This window comes from Lissotriton vulgaris, chromosome 6, assembly GCF_964263255.1.
Source record: "Lissotriton vulgaris chromosome 6, aLisVul1.2, whole genome shotgun sequence".
NCBI lineage: Eukaryota > Metazoa > Chordata > Amphibia > Caudata > Salamandridae > Lissotriton > Lissotriton vulgaris.
This window is the reverse complement of record NC_141694.1, coordinates 500,592,770-500,613,027: the sequence shown is the minus strand read 5'-3', so window position 1 is coordinate 500,613,027 and position 20,258 is coordinate 500,592,770. Positions and strand designations below refer to the sequence as shown.

General features: G+C 41.9%; 1 protein-coding gene across 1 annotated transcript in view; it reads left to right on the top strand.

Annotated features, from left to right (window-relative positions):
- Window positions 1-20,258, top strand: part of LOC147707491 (CD109 antigen-like) — an 871,995-nt gene that overhangs the window by 594,778 nt on the left and 256,959 nt on the right. The window contains exon 22 of the mRNA XM_086926508.1: window positions 11,384-11,528. Coding sequence (XP_086782634.1) covers window positions 11,384-11,528 — 145 coding nt within the window. The remainder of the gene's footprint in view (window positions 1-11,383; window positions 11,529-20,258) is intronic.

Here is a 20,258-nt window from a genome sequence, read left to right as displayed (position 1 = left end):
CAGATTCTAATCTCCCCCCTTCTAAAAAAAAAAGGGCTTGTGTTTTCTTGGTTTCTTACCACAAACCATGGTAACCGTCTTCCCTTTATTAATTCTCAATTTCCTGTTCTCAATAAATACGTGGAATTGATTAATTAAATGTTGCAGTCCATTATGGGTCCTAGAGAGGAGGACTGCGTCGTTCGCGTATAAAAGGACTGGGATAGGGTTACCATTTATAGTTGGTGCATCTGCATTAATCATTCTTAAAGTTGTATCAACATGATTAATGAAAAGAGAGAATAGTAGGGGGGCGAGTACGCATCCTTGACGGATGCCTCTCTTAACTTCAAAGAAAGGGGTGCACTCACCATCTGTTCCATACCTTACTTTGCTTGATAGATTATTGTACAAACGGGCAAGCAGGTGGATAATTTCAGTGGGGGCGCCCATTGCCAGTAATGTGGGCCAGAGCAGTGCGTGTTCCACCAGATCGAACGCGGAACTCAAGTCGGCAAAGCATAGGTAAAGATTACCAGATTTAGCTTTGGTATACTTGCCAACTATAAGTTCCAGGTTCACGCACTGCTCCATTGTTCCTATTCCCCTACGAAACCCATACTGCACTGGGGACAGGATGTTTTTCTCCTCGGCCCAGGCTTCCAGTCTCACTAATAGGGCTCGACTAAGGATTTTAACTGTCAAGTCCAAAAGTGAGATAGGACGATAATTCCTTGCCTCTGACCTGGATCCTTTTTTGTAGAGGGGTATAATAATTGATTGGCCCCATGTCAGTGGTAAATTATCTTCCACCGCTGCATTAAAATAACGAGTTAAGATTGGGGCCCATAATGATATTTCATGTTTATAAAAGTCCATGGTACCCCATCGGGCCCGGGTGCTTTACCCCCCTTACTGTTTTTAATTGCATCTGTCACTTCATTTAAAGTTAAAAGCAACTGCATTTTCTTCCATTTAAAACATAACGTAGACCCATCTGGATTAAAATCAGAATTAAAAATCTCAGAAAAATGTGCAATCCATGCAAGACAGCTGACGTGGGAACTGACCTCAGGAATATTTTCATTCTTTAAGAATCGGCCATTTATAGTTTCCCAAAAGAGTTTATGGTTTTTAGTTGCAACGGCCATATCAAGTTTATTCCAGGCATCGTTCTGTAACTCCCTTTTCCTAGTTGACAGGGCCAATTTATAATTAATACGTTCTTCTCTGACTCTTTATTTATCTCTGGGTTTAACATCAAGTACACTTTTTAACCTTTTCAGAGTCTTGGCACAATGTTTGTCAAACCACAGAGTTTTATTTCTTTTAATCCTTCTGTTTCTTTTTAACAAGGAATTTTCAACTGTGCATGTAATTTTCATAAAATTAGAGAGAACGGCAGACGCTATCACATTAGGTGCAAGGCAGTATTCAACCTCTCTGGTACATTTACAAATAATATCGTTTGTTAATGTGTTAGAGTCAATTTTAGTCCATTTAATTCTCGTACCATTTGGTCTCACAGCAGAAATCCCGTGGACAGCTCTACTGTGCACAACGGTTTTTGGGCCCCAGCCCATTAACTCCACAGAAATGCTGTTGTGATCACTCACAGGCTGCTCTATTACCCAAACATTGGAGAAAACTGAACCATTAGACACCAAAATATGGTCAATATTAGAATGGGCATCTCTCCCCCTAAATGTTGGGCATATTTCATTATTTTTGTTTTTTGTACATTCAAGCAGTTCCAGATTAAATTTGGCTATTAAGTTATTCAGTGCGCTGCCATAATTACTGTGCGGGAAATGATTACCGTAAACGCTGTCACCCCCTGCATGATCCTCGTGGTGACCACAAATCCCCTTCCGAGCATGTCTACAGGCTTGGATGTTAAAATCGCCTGCCCACAATATTGCAAAATTGTTCTTTGAAAGAACAATTGCAGCTTCAATAGCGCATTCAACGTCGGGGACAATCTTATCACATTTAGGGCCCACAATATTATTATAGAAGTTTACAATAATTAAGTCCCTGCCATGACTGTGTGTTAGTCGCAATACAGACGCATGCTGACAAACTACAGAGTGTCCCCCAACATTAAATTCCGTTAATTTAGTTGAAACCAAAGTCAGTAGGCCTCCCTTAGCTCTACCAGCTTTTGAAGCTACTGCTGCCACGGTGTAGGAGGTATAACCTTCAACTTCTATTTGTTCTGTATGCCATGTCTCTTGTAAGCATATAATATCATAACCACATATGATGAAATTATCCCAAAACGGGGCGCATAATTTCGAAGCAATTCCTGCTATATTCCAAGTACTAATTATAAGGGAGTCAGCATAACTGGTTCCTGTACTTTCAGGGTGGTTAGACAAGAGTGAGGCTTCAAAACTTGCAATCGGAGTAACATTAACATTATCATTTGTTACAGTTAAATTATTATCTATATCATTATCTATATCATCGCCTGTACATAACACATTATTTAGTAAAGTTAATTGTGGCTCAGTTATAGTATTTACACAACTTTCATCACCCAACTCTTTTTCCAAAGTTAATGTAGCACCTGTTACAATGCTTTCAGAATGCGGGGTCAAGGATAAGACATTCAGTCAGTCATTCTCCTCAAGTGAGTTGAGCAACTGAAATCTATTAGAAGTTGGGACCAAAAAGTTGTCATATAGATTAGGGAGTAAAGGGGGACAGATGGGTACAACATTAGGATACTTGATAAAGGCCGCTTTTGGATGCTGGAAGTTATGTGTAGTGATTTGTCTTCCTGACTGGTTCCTGTAAAAGTAGTCAAGTGGGAACAGCGTGATGTTATATTCGTGGTTCGATGGCATAGGTGCGTGTAGGATCGAATCTCTCACCCATTCTGTAGTCCTAAAATGTATGATTATACAGTCTCCATCTATCTCCTTTTTATTTGGTCCTACCCAACCTACCCTCTGTGTAGTTATAATCTCTTCTGCACCTCGTATTGGGAAACCACAATTTTTCACCAACCAATGCAGGGTTATTTTTTTTAGGGTTTCTTGATTTTCAAATTGGTTGGGCAACAACTTGGGGACATTAGCGAGTATCGCTACAAATGGTCTACAATCAGGTGGCAAATTAATAGTGGCTGGAATGACATTATTAATATGGCGCCTCGGTATGGGTAGGCTCTTATTATTATAGGTGGGGTCATTGATGTTTCTTTGGCCCCAATCTACTTTTTGCCCACCTACTATCTTGGGGGTGATGGTTGTTGGCCTCTGCCTTCCACTTGTAGAAGGTACCGGGTTTCCCGCCACAGTGGGCACACTTGGAGTACGTTTTATTGTACTTAATTTGTTTTTGCTCTGGTTCCCAGAATCTACATTAGTTGTATGGGATCTGGCTTGCGTGCCCAGGTGTTCTAGGACATCCAAGTTGGCTATGCCCAGTTTCTCTAGGTTTTCTATTTTTTTACTTAGAGTTTCTAGAGATACCATCACTGGTGCAATATAAGTTTTTACCATTTTCTCGAGGCATGCTGTAAGTGCCTCGACATTAGTTGAAGTTTGTATTTCCAGTAATTGTGTATCTTTTACATGTCTCCCTCCACTGTTCTGCTGTATCTCACCCTCTCTTTCGTTGGTTTCTAAAATTTGTATAGCTCTCTTCTTTTTCCTTCTATATGTTTTAGCCTGTTTGTTAATTATTAACCTTTTTCGACTTTGGGTAAATTTCCTTTTAGAAGGTACAGGCTCACAGTCAGTTTCACTACTTGACAGACTAATATCACTAATTTGTACAGTTGAAATGACAGCATTAGTATCACGACCATCCAATTCCCCATTGTTTACAGGCACATCACTATATGTTAGGGGCTGTGGCAATATGCTAGCTGACAGGTCAGGTGTTATAGACAGTCTACTCTCCCTAGTACAAGAAACAGTAGGTTCTAAAGGTTGTGGTACATCTGATTGGATTAAGTCATACCTTGGCAAACCGGCAAATGATTCCAACAAAAGTGAATCATGTGACATTGTTGTTTCATTTGTAACGCTAACATGTGTATTAACAATTTGTGGCGTTTGACTTATTAAACACATACTCGCCGGTAAAGATAGTCTTCTTTCCGTATTTTCGATAGCGTTAACAACAACTCCAATTGTTTGTTGCAGCATCCTATCAATTGCAGTTAAAGTAGGTAAAGGGGTTGGCGCCAATGTTTGTTTCCTTGTGGTTGAGCGTGTATGCATAGGTGTTTTTCTATCCGCCACTCGACTTTTACTTTTGACCTCCATCAGGCCTGTTACACACTGTTATCTTTATAGGTCCACAAGATGGGATGATTACCTTGAGTATGCGGGGAGTGGCAAATGTCAGGGGGGTGGCCCGGTCCGGTCTCCTGCGGTCTCTGAGGGCCTCAGAGGGCCCGCCCTTTGCCCGGGATCAGCCCGGCGCGTCCCGCGCGCGTCCTCGCGGGGCGAGGGAGGAGTTCTCCCCTTATGCGCCTCCTGGCGCTAGGCGCTGACGCTAGGGGAGGCGCTCTCACCTCAGGGCTGCTGGGGGTTGTAGTTGGAAGTGCTCCTGACTGGCGGAGCCAAGCCTGGCCAGCCAGAAGTGCTGTATGCGGAAGCGCTGCGGCGGAGCAAAGCCAGGCCGCCCCTTCAGTCCCTGCAGGCACTCTTCACTCCCCAGAAGGAGCCTCGGTGAACTCGAGGTAGGCTCTGTCAATGCCCCACAAACAGGAACTGCCAGGACATCTTTGTTAGAAAGCATCAGGCTATCTATAATGTAGAAATCCAACCGGAGAAATGCGTCCCCATAATTATTAGGACAAAATTAACTTAAAAATGTAGACCAGCAGCACTCGGCTGATGCCAGAACAGTATATACGCAATTGGCATGTTACATTCTGATCAGGGTCCTGCGTTTAGCTCTTGAGCTTACAAAGAGGCCATGAACAGCATGGGCATTGCATTGCGGTACTCTTCTCCCTTCCATCCTGAGGGAAATGCGGTAGTGGAAAGAAAATAAATGGGACATAAAGCAATCTATAATGGCGAGGGTATTAGGTTCGGATGATGGGTGGGTCAAACATTTAACAAGTGTCCAACGTAGTTTTAATAGTCTGCCAAGAAATTCTCTAAAAGGTCTCACTTCATACGAACTATTGTTCGGTACTAGAATGCACATTCAGGATCTTGATTGTCACACTTCAGTGGTAGAAGAAAAATCCTTTGATATCAAAGACCGTTTGGCTGTTTTACAGGATTTAAATGAAACAAGAAAAAGCCTGAGTAACATAAAGTTGAAACAACAGCCGACAACGCCTGAAGAAAAAACATCTGTCCCAGCAAGACCTGTCTGGATTCCAAAGATTGGGGATCTGGTCAGAGAGAAGATCGCGGTGAAGAAGGAATTTGGGCCTTCTTACAGAAAAGCTGTACCTGTCTTAGCTGTCAGCGGAACGAGATTAGTTGTATTACCGCCCCTTGCTGGTAAAAAGGAGAACCGAGTTGTATCCATCGACCTGGTAAAACCACAATCATGTGGCCAATAATAAGTAGTAGGCCCAGTGGACTCCCAAGAAATAGCAGAATACTGAAATTTGCTACAATCCAAGAGGCTCATACTGAGAGATTAATCACATTTGATAAACCTGCAGTGAATAAAAAAGGACTATGCAATAATGCCATGGAACTTGTGCCTCTTGAAACCCAAATTGCAAAAGTTCGTCAAGAAACACCCGTCTACAATGATGTAGCCTCTGACTATGCTAATGAAACAAAGAAAAATGCAAAAGCAAATGAAAATCCGGAAATAATTCCAACAATTGACAGAACTGCATCTGGCTACTTCATCAATTTCGACGACTTTTCTGAAGATCCGAGCGAGAATGAAGAAACGCCTGAAACAAAAACTTTCAAAGACAAAGTAATTGAACTTTCTCTCCAACTAAAAGAAACATATCTGATTTCACTGTGGATTGAATTTTGGATTGTGTTAGGTGTACTTACTCTCCTGCTTTGGCTCATCATGGTTCTATGTTTGGGAAAATTCATTGATGGAAAATATAGTACAATGGACACAGCAAGTCAGAACATCAACTTGGTCCTAAACCCTCACACATCCTCCCACATAGAGAAAAGAGAACTGTCATCAGTAAACATCTCAGCCAATCCAATACCCGGGGGTAACATGGGACAGAACTGATTATGACATTTTTGGCCCGGTTGAGCTCTTGAAGTATCTACACCAGTTCAAGGTTTCATTAAGTGACTTTGTGACACCAAGTACTTTCTCTGATGATTGGGACTTTGAAAACATTAATAATATGATGTCAGATTTAGTAATGTCAGCCAAATTTACAGAACATGATTACTTACAGGGTTCATCGAATTACGAAGAGTTATACTGTTATAATCATTTTGGTGATCACTATTTGCATAAAACTGCACAGCCTAGAAATGTTTTATCTTATAACCAATGGGAACACTGTCCAACACCGCCAAAAAAAAAGCTCGAAAACATTTTATGAGAAATTCCAGTACTTCTCAGGGTTTAACAACAGTGATCCAGAAACTTTTTATTTTAAAATGTTAACTAGGACAGGAATGGAAACAATGTTGACAAATACTAAATTGATTTATTCAGAAAAATGTTATGACAAAATGTCTACATTTGGTTTCGAATTTTGGAAAAACAACATTGAAACAAAAACGATCTGGGGTACCAAAGATTGGCAAGTACAAGGCCTAGAAGCATTATTTAGGACCTGCATGATCCCAGAACAAATGATATTCTTGAATGACACAATTCAACAAGCTACTTGTCTTGGCCTAGCTAAGATAAAAGACTTAAATACACCGTCTATTCCGAAACCCATAACTGATTGTGATAGCACTACAGATATGGAGATAGACGTATCCCATATGTTACACCAAAACAGAACACATCCTGATTGGAAAAAGTGGTTGATCTGGCCAACAGACACAAATACCTGTCAAGATAGATTCCTGACCAAAACACAGGGGTTCAAAATGACCAGGCTAGACCCAAGATACTCCCAGAGACAACATCCAGGGATAGTTACAACATACAGTGTAGGGAAACTATGCCTTGAGTGGCTACAGAAATCCACGCTGGCTGAAATTAAGCAACACTTGACTTTACTTAAAGACGGTGCTGACTTGCGTGATTTCATACTGGAACCACGCAAACAGCGTCAAAAACGTTTCATAGCGGCCGGTATATACGCTGCGTACAACGAAGCTTGGAAAGTAATGCAAATTGAAACAGCAGAAAAAATACGAGAAATTGATCGTATAAATTTGGAAAAATCACTTTCTGTGGTGGACAATGGGTTAACGACTCTGTCCTCCAGAATATATTCATTGGACAGCTTTGTATCATCTGCTATTGATATAATAGAGCAGGACTTACTAATGTTACAACATGGTCAGTCTCAAATACATTCTATTGTACAACTTGGTTGGACGTTGCAAAATCTGCGTTCAGGCTACGTACCATGGCGTTTAGTCAACACAACGTCATTATTCGGTATTTTTAACATTACTGATAAACAAATCCGTTTGGCACAAAAAGGAGCAGACTATACGATTCTGAGCATTGAAAAACATGGGAGATTACCATTGACAATGTCAGAGAGATCTGTCATTGAATGGATAATTCACGGAACAATTTCAATTCCGATAACAACTTTCCAGTTTAAATATTGCCAAGAGTATATACCTGCGGGCCAGTATGAAAGGTTGGGTAAAGAATACATCAAATCAACCTGGGGTTTACCTTATACACACAGATGTTATAGTGAAGGGAAAAAGGAGGTATTCCTTAGTGGTAACAATTGTAAAAAATCACTAAACGGTACACTTCTGTGTCAAGGTATTAACTTGCATGGAGCCTGCGAAATGTCTTCAAATAACCTTTCATGTCACCTGCATGGCATGCCAGCAAAACAGATAGAGCCATTTTTTAGACAACTTTGCAACCGGACTTACGTTTTAATGAGTGACCACAGCTGTTGTGGAATGGTGCCAGGGAAAGCCTATCTCATGACCGTAACTTCCAGGGTCGTTTGCTGTATGCAAGTATTGTATCCACACAGCAATCCGATATGGGGCTGCGTTATGGCCTTCTTTGAATATCTCTTCTATTCGAATTGATACTTTAAGCAGAATGAAGTCTATTTTACAGACAACTGTGTCTTTAACGTCATCCAAAGAAACGTATGATCTGCAAGTGGCAAGGACATTGGCAGAGATACATTCTCTTTTATCGACAAATTGCCCCGTGCATTTCGTAGAAATGTTCAGCCAAATCTTAAACATGTCTGATACCAGTGGCATCGCACATGTATTTAAGACTGTTTTTTCTGGACTGTTAGCACCCTTTGAAACAGTTCTGGGCATCTTCCCGAATTTTGTCCATTCTGTCTTTGGCGGCCTACCCTTAATCTTGGGACTCATGGCAGGAATTTTATTTTTGTTCCTTCTGCTCTGATATGGCAAGCCAATCCACAGACAAGACTCCAGCAACTATGAAGGAAACGATCCTAGCAATACGATACCAAGACCGTATTACTAAGGTCCTCGCATTGGCCCGGCTAAGAGATCTGAGTACAACCTACCTAGTTTCTTTCATTCAGACCAATCTGGCAGGATTGCATCTTACCTGTGCTTCGATGTCTGCTATGCGGAGAAGAATGTGTGTTGGACGTCTGTTCTACCATCAGCAGTACCAATGGATATCGATACTTTGCTAGGTCCTGTAACGACTCATGCATCGTGTTGTCCCCAGCGGCTACCTATTCTGATGACGGCATTTGTTGAGACTTCACCACTACGAGTAGACGGCGGTGAGGTACGAGAGGAAAGCAGCACCAAACAGGTACAACCTTCTGTGAGCATTGCTGATCCAAACATCAATGATAGCAATCACGCTCCAAACTGCACAGTTACAGCTTTTTCGAACTTGGTCGAACTTTCACCTGATGTTGTAGACCAATTTCTGTCTGATATGATGTTCTCTCCTAACAACGAGAATAACATTTAAAAACAATGATCACACAGCGTTCCCTGAACTCTGAATTCGGCCTTCAGTTTTGATAAACAAAGCTACTGAAAATATTTGGAACTATTTTTTCCCCTGCAAGCGAAATTATTTTTTCCATTTTTCCAAAATATTTACCTTTTTTTTTGGCACATGGTACTCTGCTTAAAGTAGAACTATTCTTAGAGACCAGAGCTTCTATTTTTAGGATACTAGAGACAATATTTTACCTCAGGCTCTAGAACATATACAGCATTTTGTATAAATATGTGATGGAATGGTCTCGACCTTCTTTTCTGTATTCAGAGCCATTTCAATTTTTGCAATTCATTCAGCTGATATATATATGCATTTAACTGAATGATGACACTGCTTGAAAAATGTACAGTACCAACACTCATTTTCGTGTATTTACCATATGCCATTTCAAATGCGAAATATGTATTTTGGGGTGGGTTGGAAAACACACATGCATCGTTATATGTTTACTATTGCTTAGTTTTTTAGTAATGATGGACATTAATCCGTGGAGTAGGTGTTGTGTTTCTATCTAGGACCCTAATTCGATATTCCCGATTCATGCCCTTCTGTGGTTATAATTAATAATATCCCTATAGAGGCATAAGAATCATATCCATATTCAGTAATAGCCCATGCAGTCCAAAGCACAGCACGGCTACTCCCATCGACTCCTAGAGAGCACAACGCGTTCTTTAAACAAACCAAGCCTCCAGCAGCCCGGGAAAACCCCTGCTTTTGTTTTGATTTGAACAAGAACTCCTGGAGTCCAGAAAGAACTGTTAGTTCTTAGTGACGTCTTATGTCCAACCTTACGTCAAACCCGGCACCTTTCAGGTATAAATATACCAACAGTTGCCTTAAGCAAACACACGGTGGTTTGGAGCAGAGCAGCTATCTACTTGTCCGAGAGCCCAGCTGATGCGAGAGCCCACGGAAGCCGCCCCTCCCCTTTGACGCGCTGGAGAAGCTGCTTTTTCTCACGCCGAGAAAATCCAGCTCCGGTGTTGCCAAGTCACCCTTGCGGGTTGCTGGGAGATAGAGTCCTGAAGAAAGAGATACCAGACCTCCCGCATTCTATTACCAAGGTACGGAGCTGAGTAAACCCTTAGGAGAATGCTTGATTCAGATTCTTGGCAAAACCAACTTAACCAACTTAACTTAAACTGCTACTTACTTACTCCTTCCCAAGTATTAGGCTTAGGTCAGGTACACCGGGGTAGGCATAGTTAGAAGCACCAGTTGAGAACGTTAGTCAATGTTTTTATGTATGTATATATTTTAAAGTATCATATGGCTCAGAAACCATATCAATGTTTTTACAGTATTATTTCATAATACTACTTTTACTGTACTCACTTTACTTTATGATAAGTATTGCAACTGTGGCAATTACTTTCTCTTGCATGAGAAAGAAGACTGCTCAATAAATACCAACTTTTATTGAAAGCGCTCGTCTCTCTATTTCTCTGCACTCTGGTGAAACTAAGTATGCACGGTTGACTGAGTGAAATAGCTGCCTATTGTTTTCACACAACTCTAGAGATACACTCTTTTCTGAGGGAGCAAAGTTATCATGTTTGTATGGTTGCCAAAAGCTAATCCCTTCTTGTCTAAATCCGGAGAGTTAACTCTTTCCTGAACATTCGAGAAAGTTTCTAGTGAACTCTGAGCTAGCTGGCGAAACTAATTAAGTCTAATATAGTCAGTAGAGACCTTGTCGACCTCAGTCCTACGTCTACACTGCTGTTTATAATATTCCAATGCGCAAGAGCCTATTGGGAATATAGGAACTACACTACAACACCAGCGATGGACAGCAGAGCATCCAGGAAAGGCCATAGGGCTGACCCAAAGACTACTAACTACATGATAAATGTTGGAGAAAGTATTTCAGTCAACAAACAGCTGTCTGTAGCCAAAACCTAAAAAATAGTTTCACCAGAGGAATAAAGCACAGTAAAATGTAATTCCATGTGAATTGGGTCTATAATATTGGACTTCCATTTCTTGCTATTTTAAGAATTCCGCAGAATGGATGGATTTTGGCGACACTGCGTTACTCGTGTAATACGGAGTTCTAGCTAAATACCGCCGTTCGCTGAGTGGCAGTATTTCTTTATCCACAACCTCCAGAAATGCAGGCTGTTGAGCCAGATTTAGTGTCCCTTCGCGCAGTTGTGGTCAGAAGGCTGCTTCTCAATTGGATTTGCTATCACTCAAGTAGATTTTCTACTCCACTAGCTTTTGCTTTTGAGTAATGTCTTTATTTTGTAACTTCTTTCCACTAGTGTACAGTATTTAAACTAATCCATGTTTATTTTGACAGGCAGAAGGAATTGAACAGTTCTTTTCGAGGTCCATACTTTTGGATTTGACTGCCAGTAAACAGTCCTCATTTACTGAAACACTGAACTTTGTATTTCCTTCAAATGTAGTAACTGGGAGTGAAAATGCCTACATTGCTGTTGTTGGTAAGAACGCTTTTCGTTTTCTTCTTCAGGGAATTTACTTTGCTTAATTCTGACAACAAATACATGTTCATTTATCACTGGCACACATTACACACACATCACTCTGCACCACGGCTAGCCTACAGTCATTCACATGGATTTGTATTCCTTGATCCAAAACACAAAATGTGGTTACTCAGATATTCACTGACTAATGCTTGCATCGTTAGATAATACACATGGGCAGCACATAACGAAACTTAAGGCAGGGCCAATTTAAACAGAAGTTTGTATGCCACAGGCAACCATTTCCCAAAGCTGCTCATCCACCAAAGACATGGTCCGTCCTCTTTTTAACCCTATCATTCATTCACTTCGACCGCAGTGGATGTTTATCGTGCCAGTGCTGTGTGTACTAGTTTAGGCTGCAAAATCCAGGTGAAAGAAGAGGTGCCATGGAAATCACCCTTCTTTCACCACAGTGGATTTTTGTATTTATGTCTACAAAATAAATTAGTGAAAAGAAGATTATGGATCTCGAAGCCAACCAGGGAAAAGGGAAGATAGCACCTCTCTAAATGTCTCCACTTTAGGTCATTGAAGGTTGGAGATGCACACCCTCTACCCAAAATCTTAAAAGGCCACTAGTCTTACTCAACATATCACTGAACAGAGATATGGTAATGGCCTTTAGAGTAGCTTTGGCATTTCAAACCAGCACTGTAGACCAATGGCATAACGCGAAGTGATGTCCGCCCTCCGCAGTATGTGATGAGAAGCCCTGAGTCTCCCATATCTCACAGATTATCATTAGCCGTGGGCTGAAAGGGAGCCCACCGAATGTGCAGTGAGCAAGAGAAGTGGCTTCTACTTACTACCCCTGTACAGTGTGAGTGTGCAGCTATAGGAACCAAGACCGAACTGTTCAAATCGAGAAAAGTATGCTAGCCTGTACTGCAAAATTGGAGATAACAGAATGGGGAATATAATTGGGAAAACAATTTCAAGGGCACAGAAGGGGAGTGATGACCTACAGGGCAAACATATTTTTCTAACCAGCACTTGACCACAGAAATGGAAAGGTGGTGCAATGGACGAGGCAGTATGGCTAGCCTTGCATCACAGGTAATTTCGTTAGTGACAAAACTAATTCCGTACTCCTTTGATAAGTTGCACAGTAATTTAAATTTCATGAAGTTGACACCTAATGTGATCCACCACTGTAACTGATTATCTCTACCGACAGGGCAAGCCCAAACCCTGTGGAAGAATGGGCTGCCTTTTAACCACTTAAGGTCCACATCAAAGACAAGAACAAAAGACTCCGCGGTTTCCTGTGCCATGGTGTTTGTGTCCATGTGGGCACGACAAGAAACTGATACTGGATGCATACGCAAATGCTCATTGCTGTCCCATGATTAGATTATCCTTTGTAGCTTTGTCTTGTATCACCATTCTCTGTCTTGTTCTCTTGTGAAGCTGAGGCTTGGGGTGTTGGCTTATCTACATTCCATTATCCGTTGTTCATCATTCCCTCTATTTCCAAGCTTATTTGGGGTCCCTGAAAAAATGGCATTATCTGATTTCAATAGCTTCAGCTGGGTGGGAACATCAGCAAATAGTGAGTGTGTTCTACTGAATTTCACCCTCTCTGCCTTAAAAGAGTTTTGGTGCTGCTAAATCACGGCTGTGAATACTAGGAACAGCGATAGCCTATTGCAGTCTATTTCCATTATTACTTGTCCATTGCAGATGTAGTTATCAATCGGGCTTTTGAGAAGCCTAGCCACTCCTGGTCGGGTGGCTTACCAGGAGCCAACAGTGCTTTCAGAACTCAATGTGCCTGTTCTATGATGAACGAGGAGGAGCAACATTTGGGCGTGACCACAGTGCTGCACCAGTTCCCAAGAAAGAGCCCTGTTATTTGTCCTTCAATCCACTCTTGTAGTTCTGTAATGTGAAGGTTGTTGTTGCAAGAATGCCCTTCAGCATCTTCTTCCAAATCGCATCCATTCATGCAAGTAATCTCTGTGGGATGAGGCTGAAGGATCACCAATTGAAACTCGGTCTCAGTTACCCTATGTGCTAGATTTTGCTAATCCACACACAAGAGGCCAAGCCCAGTGGTGTAACACAGGCCCCCGCAGCCCCGATGGTGCGGGGCCCAAGCTCCAGGGCACCCCTTCAGCACAGTTCTCTGTCCATAAAGCTCCTGAATGAGTCTAGATGGGGCCCCTATAAGTATGTTGCAGGGGGGGGCTCAAGTTTCGATATGCCAGTGGCCAAGGCTTAGCCCATAGTGTTGATTTTTCTCTTCAGTAGTAATCCCAGGTTTACCTACGGCTAGCAAGAATAAATCAAGTTTATTTTAGTAGGTGTCAGGGGTCCACAGGTCTAGATATTCCAGTTTCCACTCAGCAGTCCAGAAAGCTGTACTTGCTGCTGCTGGTGAAAGCTACAGAACCAGGAATGCACCCTTCGATTGCTTAGTTTTCCCTATCTTTAGTTGAGTGTGTGAGATCAAGCAAAGAAGGCACACTATGACCTTTGGGGTCCAGTTACCCAGTGCAGCATTGACTGGACACTAGCTCATGTACACTCACCAATCTCTCATTAACCATGAGGATGACCTCCAGCTGCTCGTCTGTGTGTACATCTACCATACCACCATTGCATGACTATACACACACCTGTTTGCACAAGTTCTATGTCTCTTTTCTGCAAATTTCTTGTAGCTCACAGCTCACTTCCACCTCTATGAAATGAGGCACAATGGGCCATGGTTGTCCCAGATTGGTTAAGTCATGTAGCCCAAAAACGTTTCACTCATGTAGCCGATCTGAGCTACTTATTATTGCAGGCCTGCAATCCTGCATCAAATAGGAAGAACGCACAAGTGTTCAGCTCTAGCCCAGGTGTTGCTAAGACTCTGGTTTTACCTCTTCACCTATGCCCACAATATTCTGGACTAGGGAACCATCTCTCTCCAGCGAGCAAGTCTGAGTCAAGGGACTCTCTGCTAAGCTAGCTGTAGCCATTGGATCCCTCCAACTTAGCTCAGGGTGCAAGCCATCATAGCAGCCACCATATCGAGGGTTCTGGCTCAGTTGAGTGTATGGTTTAGGAATTTGTTGGGCGCATGATCACCTGAAGGCAACATGGTGCTGATACTCTATGAGTTCTATGAGTTGGAGCCAAAAGTTCTCCTATGAGCGCTTAAACATATCCAAAGATGACAATGATTGATATGCACAGGAAGAGTTTCATGATCTTGGAGCCAGTACCCAGAAACTGCGTCCACCCCTCATGGATTTCGATAACCAAGGGACAACCAGCACGTGGGCCTTAGAGGAGTGCAGATTCCTCTTAGAAGTGTGTCTCTTTAGACATTTAGCAAACAACTCCAGTGTGAAGCCATGGATAGACTTGAATACTAGGCAGCAAACTTTAAAATGGATACGTTGGCCAACTGGGAGTCAGTGAAGTTTTCTTAATAACATGCATGTGTGTGTCCTTAAGGGAGCCTTGCACATCATCCTTGCTGTCAGATGCTGTTGACATAATTTAAAAGTCCCCCAATAACCACCGACATGATTATTTCATGACATCAGCAGAAAGATATAGCTATCAATTGAGCTTCTTTAAGATGCAAAGCATGAAAACTCCTTTAGAGACCACGCTGTTAATTCCATGTTTTCAGTGACAGATGTTGGTCAAATCTTTTGCTACCCCGTTGGGAATAGGAAAAGGACTTAATTCAGTGGACAACTAAAGGTTTGACCAGACTGTTTGATTCCCATTAAAGACGACCACTTAAGTCTTTTCAGCATTCAACTTCAGAAAGTTTGCCCTCTTTCAGTCATAAATAAAGCACAAACACTCTTGGTACAAAGAATTCGATCTATGATGGTCCTCCAGGCAGAGAAGGATCTGGGAGTGGTCAGCATAATTAAATGTCTGATATCCTGTGCTGACTAGCTCCTTAATCAGAGGTTGCAGATAGATGGTAAAGAGATGGGATGAAATGGTGGAATCTTGAGGGATTCCACAGTCAATATTTACTTCAGTGGCTTTGAAAGGATGGAATTGAGCCGCTTGAGTTCCATCTCCTAGAAAATAATTGATCTGTGTATATGTTGTTCCTGTGAACCCTGCTGCTTTCACATGCTGTGGAAGAAGCCCATGATCTACTGAGTCAAAAGCAGCAGATAGACATTTATCACCACCCAGCTGGGAGTCCATGTCATTGAATTAGCAGAGGGTCTGGAATGGGAGTGTTAGGGAAAGGTAGCCACACCTGTAGTTTGGGTTAGCCATAATGGAAGCTTCAGGAGAGATTCTATCCGTCTTGAGTTTTTGCAGACCAATGCTTTCTGGGAGAAGAAAATGCCACACTTCAGGGGAAGTGGTCATCACTGAGGATGGCACCCTGCACCCCATTGGTCAGAGGAACCCCGCTCCTTGCCAGGGCAGAAACCTGGATAAATATGGGAGAGCTGCCCAGCAACTCAGATCCCGGACTAAAATAAACAGGAAGGATGACTGCCCTACTGAACCCCTGGTCTGCACCAAGACGGCTGCACTCTGAAGGATTGCATCTGCTGCACACTTTTGGCTTAACCCAAAGAATTACTTGCACTTTCTCTGAAGGTTTAAGAAGGGGACTCCCTCAAAGCAACACGTTAAAAGAGCTATACCTGCATCGTCTCCACCAAGAAGAACCCAGCCTACCAGCTTCACCTGGACTTTGAAGGATTTGGTCAAGTGCATTGAGGGTCTTGTAGTCCCAACATCGAAGGAGCAACATAGAGCATCTGGAACCTTAGATTGGTGTTGTGGACACTTTAGGACACCAAAAGGACCTTATGGAAGAAGACCCAAACGTCAGGTATTCAAGAATTGTGGCTATTACTTAATGTCATACGGAAGTACATTTAATTATAGGGTGGTGTACATAATAAGTATTAAAAGGGCTTTTTATATGACAGGACACATATATAACAGCATTGGTACACCTTCTATTGAGAAACGTGTTGCTAACAATGTGTCCCCTTGATACAATTAAACTTACAGACGAAGCCCTAGTTATCAAACTAAAATGCGAAACTCAGGAAAAAAAAAGCCATTCAGTCAGGTTAAAAAAAACATAAAGAGAAATAGTATGAAATCAAGAAAATGTACTAAATACATTCAAAGGGCATTGAGCCATCAATATACATCTACAAAAGAAGGACTGATAGCTAACTGGAATGTAAAATCAAATGGATATATGTACCCGGGATGTCGAATGACATTCCTGTATCCATCAGGACTCCCCGAACCCTGATCCCACTAATCAGAAAAGAACTGAACGCTAGGCTAGGACACTACATCATGAGGCAGTAACTGTCATCATCCCCTCTAGTGCAAATGCGGGCTTGTAAATAATGGTATACCTTAGAAATTTTGCCTAAAGGTAAATGGCTTTAATGTGCCAAATCCACCCATCAACAGAAATTCCAACCAAGTCCAACAAGCCAAAAATAGGAAGGGTGTATTCTGATAATGTAAGGGCACAGTTATATTATTTATATATGTTTGTTGTGCTACATCTTCATGTTTCACACGTGTCACTCATGTTTCTTCTTTCCCTGGTCTCCCTCTTGCACTCGTCCCCACAAGCTGCCATTTGTGCTAATAGTCTTACTTCTGCTTTTTACCCCTGGGCAGGGGAGTTAGCAGGGATGTCCCCTATCTCCATTTCTCTTTAATGTGGCACTTGAGCCTTTCTTGTCCAAGATTAGACAAAATCCTTCTATCAGTGAGTCTTCCTATAATGCTCAACATATTAAACTGGCTGCATATGCAGATGACATCCTATTATTTATGTCTCAACCTAATTCCACCCTTCTTGACTTCTCAGAAGAGATTGTATCCTATAACTTGGTGTCTAGCTATAAATTAAATACTGACAAATGCAACATTTTACCTTTAAGTAAAATTACTTTTAAACATGACACCTCTTCATCTACCTTTATCTGGAGACCTACTCAAATTAAATACCTGGGTCTTCAATTCACTCATCTCATTCTATCTCTATTTCTATCAACTTAGACGCATGCATTCACAAAGCTACTTCCTTAACTTCTAGATGGCATCCTTTGCACTTATCTTGGTAGGGCAGGCTGGATGCAATTAAAATTATGTTAGTTCCTATTATTTTATTTACTGTTTGTAATATTCCGTAAAAATATCCCACTTAAATCGTATAGAAAAAGTTACTCCATCTTATCCTCTTTTCTTTGGAATAACAAAAAATCTTGTATGTCTCTATCTAAATTGATGCTTCCCAAATTCAAGGGAGATGTAAATGTTCCGGATTTGCTAATTGCCACAAAGAATTTCTTGTAAAGCAATCTGTTCATTGTATTTCCTCCTCTTCTTTATTCACTCCATTATGGGTTGACTTGGAACAAGAGTTTTTCTTTCCGAGCTATGAAGTGAACAGATGCCAAATGCACAGTATGATCTCCTATGGCAGGATTCGTTTAAAAATCTTTTATGTTTAGTTAAACCTGCAAGGTTAAAGAGGAACCATCTATTCACTGTATCTATCCCCCTCAGGCTATCCTAAAAGGGTCTCAAGTCAACTGTAAAAAGTGTGTGTTGGTAGAAGCCTCAGACTTACACATGTTTAAAAAGTGCCCCACTCCATTGGTGCATTTTGGGAAGAAATGCGGACAACGATGGAGAGTATCCTGAGAGTACCAATTCAAATGGAACTGACTTTAATCATTTTTGGCCTTAACAGCTACATTGTAGGACCAGCCAGATCTCTTTTATTCTATTCAATCTTACTGGCAAGGAGACAAATATGTAAACATTGGGTGGACCCTGTCTCTCATAAACATTCGGATTGGTTGACCTAATTATATGAAACATCGAAGATGGACTTGGCTACAGCTTGTGGCAGAAAAAAAATTGCATATTGGGACCTGCTGTTTGAATGGAAATAACCTAAGAAATAACCGTAAACTTTATCCATGCTTTGTTATTCTTATTTTATTTATGTTATAATGAAGGGCGGGTCTGAAGATTATGCCTTTTCTGATACCCCTTGCGCTATGCTGGGTCTCCCCCGAGTCATCGAAAGAGTCCATCTGGTCTTTACAGATCAAGATGGAGTGAAACTTATCCACTTATTTTGAGGGGAAGTAACATTTTGGTCTTGAAATATACCCCTACAGGCTGAAGGCACCAAGAGATTCCATCAAAAGAGCCTATGTCATATCAGGTCGTTGAGTAGGGGTATGAAAAGACGATCTGTTTACTATGGACACACTTAGAGAGGGGCTAGACGTCAATCTCCCACAGGCACTGGTCCTACTTGACCTGTCTGCCGCTATCGACACGGTGGATCATACCATCCTTCTTTCCCGTGTCGAGGCGGCAGGCATTGGAGGCTCTGCTCTGGCTTGGCTTAGCTCATTCCTGAGGGACCGCACACAAGTTGTTCACTTGGCAGATTTCTCCACCCCTGCACACAAAGTGCAATGTGGCGTCCCCCAAGGATCTTCTCTCTCTCCTCTTCTTTTTAATTTATATATCTTCCCACTTATTTTTGCTTTGCAGAAGATGGAGGTCACGGTGTTTAACTACGCCGATGACCTCCAGCTCATTTTCAATCTCTCTGATTCTCCTCACTCTATTTACAATTTCCAGTCAGTGATGGTTTTTATCAGGGATTGGATGAATTTCAACCATCTTAAACTCAACCCTGACAAAACCGAGCTTGTCCTCACTGGTGGTAAACGTAATCCCTGGTCTCTTACCTTTTGGCCCCCTTCTTTTGGCCTTCCTCCCTCCCCTTCCTCCTCTGTTAAAACATTGGGGATTAATCTCAATCAACACCTCACTCTACACTCTCAGATCAGCATGGTGGTCTCTTCTTGTTTTTTTATTTTGCGCACCATCCGAAAGATATCACGGTTTTTCTCTTTTTCAGCTCTTAAGTTGATTCTTATGGCTATGGTTCTTTCCCGTTTAGACTACGGTAACGTACTGTACAATGGTGTCCCTGCCTACGCTCTTCTGGCGGCTCCAACTTGTGCAGAACCAAGCTGCCTGCTTGGTCTACAGCATACCCAAATCACATCATGTCACTCCTCTCCTCAGATCCCTCCACTGTCTCCCTATCAGAGAAAGAGCCCTTTTTAAGATGGGCTGCATTACGTTTCAGGCTCTTGCTGGGACAGCCCCGGCTTTTATTAAGTCCAAAATTGAACCCTATATCCCCAGTAGACAATTGCGCTCCTCCTCCTCTCTGTTCCTCTTGGTGGTGCCCCGGTTCAGGAAAAGCAGAATGGGAGGCTCTAAGTTCTCTGATCTCACCCCTCTGTTCTGGAACTCTCTACCTCTCTCCATTCGAACGGCAGCATCTTACTTGGAGTTTCGCAGTACCTTGATAACATTCTTGTTCCCACAGGCTTTTACCATCTAAACCACTGTTTCCAACCGACTTAGGATCTTACCCCCATAGCGCCATGAAACCGCTAGGTATACGAACGCTCAACAAATACCTTTAAATTCAAATTCTATGGTTAAAGGCGAATGAGGACAACAAATGTTTTTGTTTTTTAAAGAGTTTATCTTTGTTTCCTTTTTCTGAATTCATCAAGTTCATCCGCATTCTGGAAGTTATGCACTCAGATTTCTCGCCATACAGATAAATTGCTAAGTTAAGTAATTCCGCCTCACCCTATAAACTTGGAA